An 18,076-nucleotide genomic window follows, 5' to 3' on the forward strand; every position below is an offset into this window, starting at 1 on the left:
CTTAAGGAATCTTTTTGCCATGGGATGTGCAAACACCGAAGACCCTTCTCTGTGGTCATGAAAGGCCATAATGGCTGACAAGTGAACTTTTATGGAAGACACTGATAGGCCTTCACTCTTTAAAACGTATAAGTAGTCGACCATCGTGTGGATTGGTGATTTGTCTGGACTGAGCTCTCTTTGACGACACCAAGATGCGAAGTGTTTCCATTTTGGCTGGTAAGTTGCTCTAGAGGCGTGTCCCCTGCTATGCATGAGGACGTTTCTGACTTGTTCCCAACAGGCTACTTCCGCACCTCAAAACCAGACAGGAGCCAGGCCTGGAGATGAAGGGTGTGTGGATCTGGAAACAGTAACTTGCCTGTGTTCTGACAGAGGAGATTGTGCCACTGAGGGAGCGGGTGGAGTGGTTTGATGGACATGTGCTGTAGATATGGGAATCAGGTCTGTCTGGACCAGGATGGGGCTACTAGGATGACCTGGGCTGCATCCAGATGAGTGCAAGATTCTGGAGATCAGTGGTATTGGCAGAAAGGGAGAGTATATCAGTTTGTCCCATGGGATTAGGAATGCGTCTCTCCTGGATCCCTTCCCCAGCCCTGCGCGGGAGCAAAAGCCAGGGCATTTCTCATTCCTCAAGTTGCAAAGAGGTCCATGGTTGGATAGCCCCACCTGTGAAAGGTCCTTCGACGTGCCCGTGGCTTTGGAGAGGCTGATTTGTACTTCGGGATCTGTGAGTCTTGACCCTACGCCCCTTCTGCCTCGGGCTGTCAAGCTCTCTCCAAAAGGAACATGCAGAGCTGAAGCTCTCGGTCCCTTCGTGCTCTGGCAGACAGATTTTGACATTGCTCAATGCTGAAGTTCAAAACAAACAGGAAACCTGAAACGATAGCTTAACGCCACAATGAAATGAAACAATAACCCCCCCCCCCCAAAAAAAACCCAACAACGAGTCATTAACATTTTTCTGATATAAATACATTGAAAAATTGTCCAACTCAAGGGTCATTTTTAGATTAGACAAATCAGTATATTTCTGCCAGAAAAGTTTCATTGGACAATTCCCTCCTGTCTCTGCTTCAGATGTCTCTCAGCAGCTCCTTGAAGGTGCTTTTCTTTTTCCTCCCTTCCTTCCTGCCTTCCTTCCGGTGATAATTGTGCTATCCACTAAAGCAGAGCCGTCCGTTATCAGCTTCTGCTTCTAAGAACCTTCAACCTCCATGCTGGGGTTTCATTCTGAATATTGCTTGCAGCTAGCTCCTGTCTAGGGATTTACCCTTTTTTATTTTTAACATCAGACTCTCGCTCACATTCCATTTCTCGACAGTTTCAATTTCTGTTTCTGTCTTCCAGGAACATTTCTCTGTCTTTCACCGGACCCCTTCTGTCTTCTCTTCTGCCGTGTCCTGCAAAACATGAAGCTCTTCAGAGACACAACGCATCTTCCCACAGGACAGCTGGTTCTTTTGGGTCAGGCAAAAAAACCCACCAACAACAAAAAACAAAAACAAAACTGGCCTTATTTGGTCTCCCAAGTGTCTGCTCAGCCCACATTTCTAACATCAAACCAGCGCATTGTTGTTGCAAAGTGTTTTATTCCAATTCCCCGGCCTATTAGAGCCGGCGAGTGTGGACCTGGTACCCTACAAATGAACAACCCCATATCCCATTCCTGGCCCTCCTGAAGCCAGCTGGACAGGGTTGGAACTGGCGTTTCCTAGAAAGACAAGGCCCATATCCCATTCCTCACCAGCCAGCCTCCCAGCCATGAGCCAGGATCAGAATGGGCACCCCCTAGAGTAGAACAGCCCCCACCCCCATTCCCTCTGCCATGGGGCTGGATTGGGGTCAGCTTCTCCTAGAGAGGAAAGGGTCCCTATCTCATTCCCCACCCATTAACCAACCAGTCTCCTCACACGGGGCCCAGACCAGAGCTGGTGTCTCCAGGAGAGGAAAGGCCCCATGTCCCATCCCCCAGAGCCAGCCCCTCCTGTTTCAATACATGTATTACTGTTTTAGCTACAAACCAGAATCATGTGACACGGACAGGAGGAGGAAGAGTTTGCTTCCTCTCCAGACAGATAAGCTGAATATATGGGGCGAGCAGATGATCCCTCAATTGGGCTTGGGCTGTGGTTAGGGAACAAAGAAGACTCACGGACTACGTCTAGCCTGGCATGATTTTCCGCAAATGCTTTTAACGGAAAAGTTTTCCGTTAAAAGCATTTTCGGAAAAGAGCGTCTAGATTGGCAGGACACTTTTCCGCAAAAGCACTTTTTGTAGAAAAGCGTCCGTGCCAATCTAGATGCGCTTTTGTGCAAAAAAAGCCCCAATCGCCATTTTTGCGATCAGGGCTTTTTGGCGCAAAACAAATCTGAGCTGTCTACACTGGCCCTTTTGCGCAAAAGGACTTTTGCCCAAACGGGAGCAGCATAGTATTTCCACAAGAAGCACTGATTTCTTACATGAGATCGTCAGTGTTCTTGCAGAAATTCAAGCGGCCAGTGTAGACAGCTGGCAAGTTTTTCTGCAAAAGCAGCTGCTTTTGTGGAAAAACTTGCCAGTCTAGACACAGCCACAGTGAACGTTTCTTCCTCACTCTGCTCCATTAGCATCTGGCTTTCTCCCAGAGGCATGAAGGCTGATAGCGCTAGTACCTCGTTGGCCATGTCTACTGGCAAGTGAACGACAAAACTTGTCTCTCTCAAAGGTGTTTAGAAAGATCCCTCCTCCATCCCCCGAAAAAAGACAAAAGGGCTGCCCGCCACAAGCATCGGAGTGAACAGTACTCCTGCTGACAAAGCCAATGCCACTCATTGGGTAGCCGTGTTTTGTTGTCAAGTGAGCTGACCAACACTGACAATGTTGCACAACTTTTAGCAACATGACTTTAGTGGCAGCCGTGTTGCTAAAAGCTGCATAGTGCAGACAAAGCCTTTGTCTCGCACAGTGGTTTCCAACCTCTCTCTTATTTGCAGACCCCTACAAATTTCAAATGGTGGTGTGGACCTCTTTGGAATTCTTAGTCATAAGTCTGCAGATGCCCGGAGGTCCATGGACCACAGCTGGGATCACAGCTGAAACCACTGCTCTGTGGTAACAGCCACCTTTCACAAACTTCTTAGGCATCGTCTGTGGACTGACCACGGATTGAAAACCACCGATCTAGTAGATCTGTCCAGATTAAAAGTTTTATCCTTTTTATATTTGTATTTTAGGTTTAATGATGTAAGAAATGTAGCAATGTAGTTTAATGATGTAGCAATACTATAGTAATGTAACGTAATATATAATCCTATGTAATATTGTAGTAAGTCACATCCTCTAGTTAAGTATATATCTCCTATATTTCCTTTTTCTAAAGTTTAGTAAGTAAAGAGACAGGGTTTTGTATTGTGTCTATGTTAATGAGATTAGAAATATTGAAGGCCTGGGCCTTCAATGTGAATTGATTTTGATTTTGATTAAAATCACAAAATACTAGAACTGGAAGGGACCTTGAGAGGTCATCGAGTCCAGTCCCCTGCCCTCACAGCAAGACTAAGGACTGTCTAGATCACCCCTGATAGATGTCTAGCCAACCTGCTCTTAAATATCTCCAGTGATGGAGATTCCACAACCTCCCTGTGCAATTTATTTTAGCCACCCTGATGGTTAGGAAGCTCCTTGTTGGGCTTGTCCCGAAGAAACAGTTCTTAGGTACTGGTCTGGCTCTGTCATTCTGTTTCTGTACTTCCTTAGGTGGGTATTTAAGTTTTAAGAATGCCCGATAAAGATCTCATAGGTGTTTGTCTCTGTCTGTGGGATTGAATCAAATCTGGCTGCAATCGACCATGTGATGTGTCCTTTAAGGAATTTTTAGTGTGAAGGTTACAGTAGAAGGTAAAGGCATGAATCACCCCATGCAGGTAGTCACACACCACCTAGGACTCTATTGTCCTTGCAACTTTCCACTTAGTTCCTAACTGAAAAGGAAGAAAAGACTCCAGACCGCGGGTGTATTTACACTACACCACAGTTCAAAATGGCATGTCTTATTTCGATTTTGTTTCGAAATAGCCTGCTATTCCAAAACATCCCTTATTCCCTGTGGAATGAGGTTTACAGGGATGTTGCAATAGCGAGCCCAAAATAACAGTCTTTCTGTGAAGACACGGGATAGCTATTTTGGGATACTCCAGTATCCTGAAATAGTGTTGCAGTGTACACGTGTCCCTTGAAAGGAAGATATATGTATATCTTCAGTGAAGCAGAATTAAAAGGTTAATTAATTTTTCTTTTTTTAAGATCTTACCTAGGCAAGATTCTCACTCTTGTAGAATGAGTAAGTTGAAGGATGTTTCAAATGGGTAAAGAGTCACATTGCTGAGAGATGCACAAACTATACCTATAATATCTAGCTTTTGTATAGAACTTGTCATCAGTACAGCTCAAAGTGCTTTACAGAGGAGGTGAGTATTAATATTATATATTGTTATTTATTATGTAAGCAAGAAGTGTCCTTTCTAATAGGATAGAAAGAAGACATCCCAAAGCATCAGCTTGATACTTCAAAAATGCAGCTAATGCAAATAAGAGATCCCAAAAGAATAAAATGCTAGTAACAGGACCAGAAGCATTTGGATTTTCCTGTTTGAGAAACAGAATGTGCAGGATAGAGAGAATGAAGAGATTCCTAATCCAAGCTGTAGTGCTTTGTAAAATTATCAAATGAGGGCCCAACTGTTTTGCATATGCTTGCGATGAAAACATTGCTGATGCAGGCACTGCAGACCTGACAGCTACTAATGGGTACTATTAAAAATTTTTTTATAGTAGGGAATAGGGCATTCCCTTGGGGAGTGCAGAGTGGTGGGTTCAAGTCCCACCAACCCCGGGAGCAGTGGGACAGCCAGGAGCACAGTCAGGGCAGAGCCCCGCCCCGGCCACCCCACCACCTGCAAAAGTCCCGGGCATGCACCCCCCACCCCATCCAAAACAGGTCCCGACTCCACAGTTTTCCATAATCTGTCATAGAATTAGATTACTCTTGGCTTTATAGTTTCAAGCTCGCTGGAAAATAGCAATGTGAAATATAATCAGAGACACATTTTAAAACATAGCTCTTAATGATAGCAATGAACCGGTGTGAAGGAAATAAAATGTTCGGTGACTTTTTTTAAGAGTTTACCCCACTCCAGATTGAAACACTAAGACCTTTTAATGTTGAGTATGTGAAACGGTGTATCATTCCTAACCCTGCATACCGATCTAGATTTATAAAGGCAGAACTCATCACTTTGGAGAAGAATCTCAGATGAGTCTATTGCACCATTTTGTCCATGCAGAACTTGGAATAAAGAGGAACGGTCAATAAACCCCAAAGTTAATACAACTATGAGCTGAAGTCATTGCCACCAGGAAAATGAGAGACTTGAGATCACAGTTACTGAGCGCTCACAAAGAATCTCTTTCAGCTTCTGTAGCCAGACAGAAACCCCCTTGTAACATCTATTTTTGCTTGCCTGGAGCATACAGGGCACACAGAGTAGAAGGCTTAGTCTGTTGTGACCGTGAATGGCTGTAAACAGAGATATGCTAATTGCTGACTAAGAGGCTGCTAAGGAGTGCTTTTGACTTAACTTATATTGATACGAACACACAGCCGTCTGCGGGGGGAGGAATCTCTCGCCTAGTAAAAAATGTCTAGTACTTACAATTTAGTTCTCTCTCTTGCAAGTGTAAATTATTTGAAACTTGCTTGTAAGAACTGGCGCCACAAAACGGACCAGTACAATTTGGCCTCTTAGATAAGAAAGAGGATACAGGCCCCCAGGGGTATAAAGATGGGTCCAGCAGCACATTTACTCTGAGCGTCAATCTACCATCTATCTGCTGGTCGGGTTAGGTGTTTGATCTCCCGAGGTTCCAAGGGGATGCCCACCTCGTATTCGTCTTTCCTAGGAATTGAGAGACCGGCCCTGGCCTGACACGCTGGAGTCGAGAGGCACAGAAAGGGGTAAAAATTGTACCTGGATGTGTCCTTTGTCTTAAGTGTACACATAGACTTAGAGCTCTTTAAAGATTAAGTTGTCACTTGGTACCATTATTTCTATTTTCTATCTTTATTTTCTTTGTAACCATTTTTAAGATCTATATTTGCTAGCAGTTAAGAAATAGAGCAATAGCCATTGTAACCATATGATTTCTAAGCTTCTTTAATAAACCTGTAACTGTTTAAGTTTTTAACCTGACTCCTTCAGTTGCTGTAACAGAACCAAGCACAATTTAAAAGAACTTCAGCCGGTCATAAGGAACAGGTACAGGGAGAACTTGGGCGTTTGGATTTGTGTCACTCCCAGGTGACAGATCCGTTGGGGCATCTCTCAGTCTTTCCCAGACTGCCCGCTGCAAAAGGATTCTGCATCCTAGCAGCTAAAATCTGAGGTGTAATAAGCTTTTCCTATAAAGGGGCGTCTGTTGGCCTGCTGGCTACCCTCTGCGATGGGACCCTGGTCCTAGCAGTAAAGACACGGACGTTAAACCTTTTCTCAGAAACACACACACACACTGCCCTGACCGTCGGCTGACAGCCTCATAAAGATCACATCAACATCTCACAACGTAGGACATTTCAAAAGTGCCAACCTCCGTATAAAACTGGTCTATCTTTAACTAATTCATAATAAAACACTACCGTTTACTTTTGAAGGATTCTGTGAGAACGACTGTGTGTATGAACTCGATACGGTGTGAAGGTCATTGTCAGATGGTCAAGAGAGAGGGGGGAGGATGTGGGGTGAAGACATACTGTAAAAGGCAGACTGCAAAGAGACATACCGGCAGCAGAGAAACCATCAGTGCATACCCACAGTCAAGAACTGATCAGATTGGCAGAATTGATGGTTCTAACGGCAGGGCCCACCCAAGCCACTCGCGCCCTGGGCCCCGGGAGCACGGCGCTGCCCCCAGGTGTGTGGCACATGCATGGCCCCGCCCCAGGGCATGCGTGGTCCCACTCCCGCCCGGCCAGGCTGCCCCATGAGGCGCCCCCTACAACGGGGCACCCAGGCAGTAGCCCGGTCAGCCCATAGCTTGGGCCATCTCTGACTAACGGTGAAGGGCGGACACCCCTGAAAACAGCTGATTCAATCCAGGACAGGATGAGCCTTTAGAGATGTTTTGGGAATGAATGTCAACATCAAAAGAGAACAGTGACTGGTCACAGACTGACAGTGAAATCCATAGACGAGAGGATTATAAAAGCAGGGTGCCTTGCTATTGGACTTTGAGTTCGTCTTCCCACTAACTCCTGGAGCATTGGATCGATCGACTGACAAAGGCCCGGCTCTCCCTCTGTGATCGATCTGACTGGCCACTAGATTGATCGAGACTCTGGACTGGTAACTATAACATCATCTGGCAGGACTGTGTGTGTGTGTGAATGATTGAAAAGCATAAGCAACTGTTGTATTCTCAATAAATGCGGAGTACTGCCTTTTCTCCTATAAAAGATCTCGTGTGCTTTGTTTAAGCATAACAGATATGTGCATGTTCTATAATATATCCTTTTCCTCAATCCTATCCAAGTCTCATTTTCCATTATGTCATGTGGCAAGGAGTTCCAATGACTGATTAAACATCATGTTAACCCCTCCTTCCTGAAATTCAACTTATTCATTTGACCAATGGGAAACATGCCCAAACAAAAAACAGAGTAAAACAAACAACCGGTCCCCTCATTCTTAGCCACATTCAAGGCAGTTATGCTAGACATTTAATGTGGGCAAAATATGACCCATGTTCACTTTGTGGGGCACAGATAGGAATAGGTGGTTTGTGGGTGATTCTACCACATGCAGATTCAATGCTGCAAACTGAAGGCGTAACTCACAATGTAGGTTTATATCACCCTCTAGTGGCTGGAACATAGCAACATTTTATGAGTCGGTTATTTCCTTTAATCTACAACGGAATCAGACTTAATTAGTTGTGAACCAAAGGTTCCCAATTCACTTCCCCAAAGATAACTCAGCAAATGGCCACAACGTGTCAGACAAGAGGACTCTAGATAACACAGACACTCCGGCAGCGTTGAGTCACCAGGGCAGAAGTGATCTGCTAGCTTGAGCCTCCCTTCTAAACCTAGGTCTGAAGGGGACAGTGTATTAATGATTCCTGAAGAGCAAGGGGTGAAGGGGAAAATTAACTTGACTTTAGGCGCTGCATCTCCCTCTGCTCCAAGGAATATTTTGATATCTCTTTAGGGACCTACCAAATCATTGTCTTGTCAATGTCACCATCAGAGCATTTTAAAAATCTTGAAGTTCATGAACTTGGATACTTAAATTTCAAGGTGGTGTAACGAAATATGAACGTGTCTTTGAAAAGGGCAAAATATGAACCTGCAAAGCCCTGAAGACTCAGCACTTTTCAAACTGGGGGCCCTGGCCCAAGGCTATTGCAGAGTGGTCATGGTATTGACACCCTTACTTCTGTGCTGCCTTCAGAGCTGGGTGGCCGGAAAGCAGCAGCTGCTAGTGAGGTGCATGGCTCTGAAGATCGCGCTGCTCCTAGCAGCAGCATAAAAGTAATAGTAGCAATACTGGGACCCCTCTACAATAGGCTTACAACCCCCTTTTAGATCAGGACCCAGTGTCTGAGAAATATTGTGTGCTTTTGTATCGTTACCCTATACTACATGGTACTTTTATCATACAGTCTGAACCTCTCTAGTCCAGCAACATCCATGGTCCAGCATGATTTGAATTAGCTGGATGTCCATTTATTGAGGGTGCGGCCAAGTTTCCCGCAGTCCCATAAAGTTTGTTTACAGCCACCAGTGCTGGCTGTCAGTGTTCTGTGCTGTTATTTAGCTCTAATTTACCCCTCCATGTTCTCCAACAGCCCAGTAAGCAGTGTTGGAAAAGCCACTAGACAATAGTGGCACCTCCCAGGGTTCAGCAAATTTGGCACCGGTCAGGTCCTGACGGCGCTGGACTGGAGAGGTACAACCTGTGTAAGTCAAACGTAAAGACGAGACATGATTTCACAGGGGAGACCAGATGTCAGAGTCCATGGCACGTTTTTCATGGCTGTGAATTTTTATATTCCATCAATCGCCCACCAAGGCATAGATCCATTAGGGATTCTCCTATCTTCTGCTTCTCATCCCCCCACTCCATACACGCCTACATGTTCCCGGGAAATAAATGGAATGCCTTCTTCCACCACAATCCAGCTGTTTCTTCTGCATTTCCTCCCCTTTTCAATTCTCACTGACTAATTCCTAACCCACTTATTCTGCAAGGTAAAAATGCCCAGCCATCTACTGACAGATTGGCAAAAGTCCAGAAATGGCCTCAAATCTTCCAGGAGATCAGAATTGACACTGGATTACCCTATAGTTAATGATGGTGTAAACCTGGAGTGATCCCCTTCCCCCCTCCCACAATGAAGTAAAGGGAATTATGGCTGGATTCTGAATTTGGTGAAAATCCAGGGTGACCCCACTGTTGTTAATGAAATCAAGGCAGATTCAGGTGAACCCACTGCTGTCCGTGTAATTACATGGATATAAAACTCTCATGTAAATGAGAACAGGATCTGGTTCCTGGCTTTAGTGCTCCTAGAAAGAACTAATGGGCTGTGTCTAGACTGGCCAGTTTTTCCAGAAAGTCAGCCGCTTTTCCGGAAAAACTTGCCAGCTGTCTATACTGGCCACTTGAACTTCCGCAAAAGCATTGACTTCCTACTGTAAGAAATCAGTGCTTCTTGCGGAAATACTATTCTGCTCCCATTCGGGCAAAAGTCCTTTTACACAAAACTTTTGCGCAAAAGGGCCAGTGTAGACAGCTCAGATTTGTTTTCTGCAAAAAAGCACAGATCGTGAAAAGCATTTCCAGAAAATCATGCCAGTCTAGACATAGCCGTGATGAAAAAACAACATGGAGTCCAGTAACACCTTGAAAACTAACAATATTATTAGGGCATGAGCTTTTGTGAGTTGAAACTCACTTTCTCAGATGCATGAAGGGACAAAAAAAAACAGATAGTAGGGGTACAAAGATGGGAGTGTCACATCAGAGCTAATTCAATCAGAGTGGATGTGGATAAAAAGGTGTGAATATCTCAAATGGAAATTTACGTATTGTAATGAGAAAGCCGTTCCCAATCCCTACTCAAATGCATGCTGATGGTGTCAAATTTGCATATGAATTCCAGCTCAGTAGTTTCACATTGCAGCCTGTTTTTGATGGTGAATTTTTGTTTTGTTTTGGTTGAGGGTAGCAACTATCAAGTCTGTAACTGTGTGTCCATGGAGGTTCTAATGTTCTCCCACTGGTTTTTGTATGTTACCATTCCTGATGTCTGATTTGTGCCCATTTATTCTGCTGCATAGAGACAGTCCGACTTGTCCAATATACATGGAAGAGGGCCATTGCTGGCATGTGAGGGCATAGATCTAATGTGATACACTTTATGCATCTGGCACAGTGAGTTGCAACTCACAAAAGCTTATGTCCTAATAGCACCGTTCATCTTTAAGCACCACCGTACTCCTTATCACTTTAGCTGCTGCAGACCAAGGTGGCTCTATTGAGATTGAAAGTTTAATTCTTTTTATATTTGTATTTTAGGTTTAGTAATGTAGCAATGCAATTGAATGATGTAGCAATAATGTAGTCATGTAAGGTACATATTAACACACGTTTAACATTTTATTAAGCTAAAATTCTTTTAGATAAATGTATATTCCTTTGTTTTAAAGTTTAGCAAGTTTAGTAATTGGCCTAAGTAGAAAGATAGAGTTTTGGTATTGTGTCTAGGTTAATGAGACTAGAGGAATGTTGAAGGTTAAAGGCCTTAATTGATTGATTTGCAATGCCTTTTTGCTTTGCCCAATGCAGATACTGACGTGCTGCATAACCTCGAGAGTCCTTGTAACAGATTGCTTCTGTGTGTGAAAGGGGTATGAATGTGTCAAGATAAGGTGCAAAAGTTATTGCTCAGAACCAGATGGCCGAAGATGGAGGGTGAGCGTGGGTGAAGATTAGACAACCTGGTGTCAAAGAAGCCATCTATAACCACCAGTGTGTACCCATAATAAATGATTGGATTATTGGCAGATTGACGGGCCTTGAAGTGAAGCTGGCACCCCAAAGATGACTTGTTAAAGGATGAGCCTTCAAGAGGTGTTTGGGACTGATTAGCACCAAAAAAATAACACTCTGGTCACAGGCTGACACAGCAAAATCCATAAACTTCAACAGAGAAAAGGGATTATAAAAGCAGGGTGCTTTGCTATGGAACTTTGGGTTCATCTTGCCACAACTCCAGAGCATCAGATTGATCAACCGACAAAGGCCCTGCTCTCCTTCCGTGATCAATCTAACTGGCCACTAGATTGGTACAGAATCTCGCCTGGTAACTATAACATCATCTGGTAGGACTGTGTATGCATAATGTTTGTGTGTGTGTGTGTGTGTGTGTGTAAGTGATTGAAAAGCATATGCAACTGTTGTATTCTCAATAAATGCGGCGTACTGCCTTTTCCCCTATAAAAGATCTTATATGCTTCATTTAAGCATAATAGCTACCTCAGAAACCTACGTGATGGAAACACGGGGAAGACTTCTTGCCTGGTATATATCATCATAACTCCATTCACTGCAATAGGACCATGCCACTTTGTACCACTTAAGGATCTGATGTCTCCAGGAAGTATCAGTCACCCTGAAATCAAACGGACACTTTTCTCCCAGGGCAACACTACTGGATGTAGCGGATGTAGTCAATGTATCAATTTGCCCAATGCAATTAGGATGGCCCCAAGTGGAGACATTGTATCAGACAGCCCCTGGGAAGAACTAGCCCTTTGGATACCTCCTATGAAATCAACCAGGACAGAAGAACTGACAGTGGGGGAAACTTTGTATCAAACACTCCGATTGAGGAAAAGTGACTATTGGAAGCAATGTATTGTGAAAGTAGAAAGAATTATACTGTAAGAGAAAGATGAATTATGCTGTAATAATTGAATAAGTTGAAGGAATACTGTTTGTCTCTGAACAGGAAGAAGAAAAGTATGTTAATGTTGTTTGTAGGTATGCAGATCAGAGTGCTAGCCAGGTGGGCCAGAGTTAATAGGAAAAGGAACATTAGGTGTTAGGGAGAAAGCAATTGAGATAACCAGGGAGATATGGACAGGAGATTGCTGTGTGCTTGATGTGGAAATGAAGATACTTGACTAGCCTCACACTAATCATGTGAAGTTTTGCCCCTCTTTTAATCCTGTTAACTTGGCTTTCTTTTGACTGTATAAATCAAGGAGTTTGAACCTTGTGGGGTACTCACATTTTCTGGGTGCATTTAGCAGAGCTTTGCTAATAAACAGAGCGGTCTGACAAATCTGTGAGTCCTGTCTGACTTTGACAGTATCGACGTGCCTAAAGAGGCTGGATTTCCATGGAGACACTGATCACAGGGACCTTAGTGTAGGTCAGTGTTTCCCAAATGGTGATCCACAGAACTCCGGGCTTCTGCAAAGTCAAAATAAGGGTTCAGTGAGAAAGTTCCATTACAATAACATTTTATGATTTAAAAAAATAATAATATGATGTGATTTTTGTTTTTAAATATGTGCAATTAAACTCCATGTTGATCTCATGACCTTGTGTAGCATTTGTTTATCATCACCCTTACTTGTTTGTGGTCTACTTTTTCAGCTCCCTATATCAGACTGTTATGAGGGGTTCCGCAAAATTCTTTCGAGTTTAAAAGGGCTCCGTGGCCAAATAAAATTGGGAAACACTGGTCTAGGTACCTCCAGGGGGAAAATTGGACTCTCTCGGAAACATTGTATCAAATTATTTACAGAAAGAATTGACCCTGGTGGAAATATTGTATCAAATTTGCCAGGTCCTGGGGTGACTGGGCTGGAAACACTCTATCCGTTTGACCCTGCTGGAGACATTGTATCAAGTCCACCAGGAGCTGAGCACTGACTCTTCTGGCAACACTATTAACCAGGATGACCCTGCATCAAAGCCCCAGAGGGACGAGCAGCAACTGGCAGCACCACCCACCCACGCTGACCCTGGGGGACATATCAGGACAAGTACCCCCAGAGGAAGAGCAAACTGACTCTACTGGGGATGCCATCTCAAGCTGACCCTGGGGAGAGATGCTGACGGTCCCTCCCTCTGCCCCAAGCTCACAGGCACTCCCGGGTGTGCGTGCGCCAGTGTTTGACCAGGGTGGAGCTGCGCCCGAAGTCCTTGCCGCACTGGGTGCAGTGGTAGGGTTTCTCGCGGCGGTGGCTCCGCTGGTGGTCTGTGTAGTGGGAGTTCTGGGAGAAGCGGCGCCCGCAGTCGGGGCAAACGTAGGGCCGCTCGCCCGTGTGGGTGCGCTGGTGGCGGATGAGGTTGGAGCTGCGGCTGAAGCGCTTCCCACACTCGGCGCACGGGTAGGGCCTCTCGCCGCGCTGGGTGCGCTGGTGCTGGAAGAGGTCGGAGCTGCGGCTGAAGGATTTCCCGCAGTCGGGGCAGTGGTAGGGCCGCTCCCCGGTGTGCACACGCTGGTGCTTGATGAGGTCTGAGCTGCGGCTGAAGCTCTGCCGGCAGTCGGGGCAGCGGTAGGGCCGCTCGCCCGTGTGGGTGCGCTGGTGCTTCACCAAGTCCGAGCGCTGGCTGAAGCCCCTCCCGCACTCGGTGCACGTGTTCGGCCGCTCCCCCGTGTGGGTCCTCCAGTGCTGGAGGAGGGTGGAGCTGCGGCTGAAGCTCTTCCCGCACTCGGTGCACTGGTAGGGGCGCTCGCCCGTGTGCACGCGCTGGTGCTGGGCCAGCAGGGAGCTCCGGGTGAAGCTCTTCCCGCACTCACTGCAGATAGTTGGCTGCGCTTCCCAGGAAGGGGACTTCTTGGGGGGGCGTCTGGCTGCCACTGAGAGGGGCAGCCCTGGGGGCTTTTCCCAAGGAGATTCCAGGGCTGAAGGGATCTGGAGGCCAGGAGGATGCTCAGAGGGTTGCAGTGGGACTGGAATCTGGGATAAAGTCTCATCAGACCATGACCCCTCCAGGCCCTCTTCTATGGACTCATTCCCATCGGACAATACTCCATCCTGGTCCTCTTCTATGGACTCATTCCCATCGGACAATACACCATCCTGGTCCTCTTCTATGGACTCATTCCCACCAGGCAGCATCCCATGAGCATCTTCTCCTATGGAGGCATCCTCATTCGAAGATGCCCCATCTGGATCTGCTCCCACAGGGCCATCCTGCCAGAGATTCTCCTCATCTACCATGGCCCCTACTGGGAGAGAGAAAATCCGGATGAGGCTCGTTCCCTGTGCCAAGGCAAGAGGGGGCGGCAGAAGGGTTTGCCATGGAGCAGAAAGCCTGAGGAGCAGGAAGTGAACCCACAAGCCCTTCTGCGGTGGCTGCTTCTGCCCCGATGGCCCAGCAGAGCCTTCAGGCAATCCTAGAACACTGGAACTGGAAGGGGCCTTGAGAGGTCATTGAGTCCAGTCCCCTGCCCTCACGGCAGAACCAAGCACCATCTAGATCAGAGGTTCCCAAACTGGGGGGCACAACCCCCTGAGGGCATGTGGAGAAATTCCAGGGTGGGTGAAGGCAACCTGTCCCCCTCAACTCCCCTCTCCTCCCCTCCCCCCAAGAAAGAGCCCAGTCCATCCCGTAAACAAATTCAGAAAATCCCATGTGAAATGTCTGGTATTTTCTGCTTTTCTTGGCTCGGAAGTCCACTGGAACATGCGCAGCTTGGGCTGGCTGGGGTGGGGGAAGGACGGAGCAGACTTCAAAATGGCTGCCTTAACTTTTGTCCTGGAGCACCAGCACTTTTTTTTTTAAATTTACACTGGTCCTGGGAATTAAAGGAGCCCTGCACAGTTTTTTTTGCTGCTATTTTGTGTGTGTGTGTGGGGGGGGGGGGGGCGGCATGAAGGTTTCTCAAAAATCAAAAAGGGGGTGTGATGCCGAAAAGTTTGGGAACCGCTGGTTTAGATCATCCCTGGCAGGTGTGTGTCTAACCTGCTGTTAAATATCTCCAGGGATGGAGATTCCACAACCCCCCCAGGCAATTTATTGCAGTGTTTCACCCCCTGACAGCTGGTTTGGTTGCTCTTCTCTGGCCCCTCTCCAATTTCTCCACCTCTTTCTTGAAATGCGGTGCCCAGAACTGGACAGGGGCAGCTGGGGGAAGAGGAGGGCTCTTGCCAGGGCCAGGCAGGCCAGGCGGGCTGGGAAGTGATGTCTGCCAGTAGGACTGGGGAGGATACTGAGCAAGGCAGAAATGGGATGGGGAAGGGAGGGGAGGGGAGGGGGATTCCCAACTTCGCTGGGATCCTGCCTTGTCCCTTCACACCGGGCCATGCTTGGAGCCAGAGCCGCTCCTTGCTTACCTTCGCCGGCACCTGGCAGGCTGGCCCGCTCCTCGGGAGCCCGCGGGTCTGGGGGCCACGGCGCCTCCCCGCCAGCCAGCCCCCGCCCCCAGCAGAGCCCTGCTGGCCGGGAAGGAAGCGGGGGCGTGTTACAGCTCGGGGCAGAGACACTCCGGGCAGAGGCGGCGAGCCACCGGGCCCCTTCGGAACTAGCGGGGCGTGCAGACCCCGCCGGCCAGCTGCGACCACCCGCAGCTGGGGGAGAACCCAGGCGTCCTGCCTCCTGGGCCCGCCTCTCGGCCCAGCCCCGCGGCGGTGCCCGGGCGGATTCCAAAGCCGCCCCCCCAGCAGCTCCGGGCGGCGGATCCGCTCGCTCCGCTGCCCAGCGAGGCCCGGACAGGACGCGGTGCGCCCGCAACCCGGTCCCCGGGAAATCCTGCCCGCCGCAGCGTTCCCGCAGCGCCCCCCCGCCCGCCAGCCTCCCGGCTCCGGCTCCGGCTCCGGCTCCGGCGTGGGGCGGGGCAGGGCGCCGGGACACGGGGGTTCCATCCCGACGCGGGGGGGAGCAGGACTCCTGGGTCCCATCCAACGGGGGGGGGGGGGGCAGGACTCCTGGGTTCCATCCAACGTGGGGGGGGCAGGACTCCTGGGTCCCATCCAACGGGGGGGGGGGCAGGACTCCTGGGTCCCATCCAACGGGGGGGGGGGGGGGAGAGGACAGGGAGGGGGGGGGGCAGGACTCCTGGGTTCCATCCAACAGAGGGGGGGGCAGGACTCCTGGGTTCCATCCAGCGGAGGGGGGGGGGGGGGGGCAGGACTCCTGGGTTCCATCCAGCGGAGGGGGGGGGGCAGGACTCCTGGGTTCCATCCAGCGGAGGGGGGGCAGGACTCCTGGGTTCCATCCAGCGGAGGGGGGGGGCAGGACTCCTGGGTTCCATCCAGCGGAGGGGGGGGCAGGACTCCTGGGTTCCATCCAGCGGAGGGGGGGCAGGACTGGGGGGGGGGGGGCAGGACTCCTGGGTTCCATCCAGGGTGGGGGGGGGCAGGACTCCTGGGTTCCATCCAGTGGGGGGGGGGGGGGGGCAGGACTCCTGGGTTCCATCCTAGCACGGGGGGGTGGGGGCAGGACTCCTGGGTTCCATCCTAGCACGGGGGGGTTGGGGCAGGACTCCTGGGTTCCATCCCGGCGCTGGGGGGGGGGGGTGGACTCTGAGGACGCGGTGTGTTAGCTGCACTGCCGGGACGCTAAGGAGCCCTCCCCCCCCCAGCATCTCAGCCGCTTTGTCTCTGGCTGTCGTGGGCTGCACTTTGCCCCTTTCTCGGTAAGTTCCCAGGCCCAGCCGCTAGGAGCCTCCTTCCAGGCCCGGGCGTTGCTGAATCGCTATTGGCATCCCCCAAGCCTAGTCTGCCCCCACCGGCCCTACCAGGGTGACAGCCAGCCAGAGGGCTGGGCCTGTGGGGCCAGGCGCTGGGCAGGTAGTGGCCCATTAGGGACCAGTTGGGGCCGTGCAAATAGGGGCTCCTGCAGGGGAGGAGACTCACTCGCTCTTGCTCCAGCTGAGGAGCAGGAGGGTCCTGCCTGCCTGGGAAGCTACAGAGGTGCCTCACCTCATCCCACCCCTTGACTGCAAGGCCTGAGGCAAATAGGGCTGTGGGGAGGCAGCCAGAGCAGTCGGCCCATGTCCCTTGCCAGTGAGGAGTGGCCGTTTCAGATGCAGTTTGCCCCACAGGTCAGGGGCTAGCAGGCACGTGGCCATGGGTTGCTGAGGCCAGGGGGCTTGAGGTTCCCTGGGGGAGGCTGCAGAGTGCAGGGCACTGCCCCAGGGCAGTAGGGACAGGGAAGGGCGCCACAGGCTGGGGGGAGTGTGGGGCCTGCAGTAACTCAGAAGGCTGATAAGTGAGGCTGCAGAAGGGGCTGTGAGGCTGAAGAGCTAATTCCCAAGGTGAGCAGCAGCAGGTGCTTGGCTGTGAGTCCTGCCCTGTTACTCCGGAGGTGGGGAAGCTCTGGGCTGGATCTGCCCCCTGAAGCTTGGGGCTCCCCTCCCTGGCATTGGGAAGCTGGCACTTGAGCCCTGTGGCCTCCTCCTGCCTTACCCCTGCACCCCACTGCATTCCGGCACCCTACCTCCCCCCCAGACCCAACAACCCCCAACCCACTCCTGCACCCTCCTTCCTGCCCACACCCCAAGTCCGCTACCCAGCAGCTCCTTCCTGCACATGGAACTCCTCATTTTTGGCCCAACCTCCCAAGCACAGGTGAGGGCCATTTAATATGCTACTCTGGGCCCCCTAGGCTCTGGTGGGAGAAGGTGTGTGTGCTTTTTTGTTGTTGTTTTTTCTCACTTTTGTGTGGCCCCTAACTGATTTTTTTTTCTGTGGGTCAGTGGCTCCCAACCCGAAATACGTTCCCCACCTCTGTGTTACACCAGGAACAGGCTGGCAAAATTTGCTTGGTATAAATCAATGCTACAGGCAGTCCCCGAGTTACGCGGATCCGACTTATGTTGAATCCGCACTTACGAATGGGGCTTTCTCGCTCCGGAGCTCGCAGGCAGCGGGACCGTCCAGAGCGCAGCGGGACCGCCACCTCGACCTCCGGGGCGAGAAAAGCTGCTCCGGGTGCCCCTGGTCTGCTGGGAACCGTCTCCAGCCGACCAGGGACACCCGGAGCAAAGCCGGGGAGGCAGAGGGGTCCC

The 18,076-nt window shown here is 49.6% G+C and overlaps 1 protein-coding gene across 2 annotated transcripts; it reads right to left on the reverse strand.

The window, feature by feature from the left end:
* Nucleotides 1-750: 750 nt before the first annotated feature.
* Nucleotides 751-15,836, reverse strand: LOC102459554 (uncharacterized). 2 transcript variants are annotated; one of them, XM_089778957.1, is made up of 4 exons: nt 15,402-15,836; nt 13,201-14,290; nt 1,311-1,406; nt 751-880 (listed from the first exon to the last, which is right to left on the reverse strand). In XM_089778957.1, exons 2-4 carry the CDS (start codon nt 14,283-14,285, stop codon nt 850-852), a joined length of 1,212 nt encoding a protein of 403 aa, XP_089635083.1. In that variant the 5' UTR covers nt 14,286-14,290; nt 15,402-15,836; the 3' UTR covers nt 751-849. The 2 variants fall into 2 exon arrangements, with proteins under 2 accessions (XP_089635083.1, XP_075785171.2); XM_075929056.2 differs by having other exon boundaries at nt 13,201-14,293.
* Between the last annotated feature and the right edge of the window lie 2,240 nt (nt 15,837-18,076).

Source organism: Pelodiscus sinensis, chromosome 5, assembly GCF_052426305.1.
Source record: "Pelodiscus sinensis isolate ZL-2025 chromosome 5, ASM5242630v1, whole genome shotgun sequence".
Taxonomy (NCBI): domain Eukaryota; kingdom Metazoa; phylum Chordata; order Testudines; family Trionychidae; genus Pelodiscus; species Pelodiscus sinensis.

What these genes read in the sequence shown, in the direction of transcription:
- LOC102459554 (XM_089778957.1), bottom strand. Translation starts at nt 14,285, where the DNA reads ATGGTAGATGAGGAGAATCTCTGGCAGGATGGCCCTGTGGGAGCAGAT. An exon ending in ACGCACACCCGGGAGTGCCT is followed by an intron (nt 1,407 to 13,200) that starts GTGAGCTTGGGG and finishes CATGTTTTGCAG; the next exon opens with GACACGGCAGAAGAGAAGAC. An exon ending in AAACTGTCGAGAAATGGAAT is followed by an intron (nt 881 to 1,310) that starts GTGAGCGAGAGT and finishes CTATCGTTTCAG; the next exon opens with GTTTCCTGTTTGTTTTGAAC.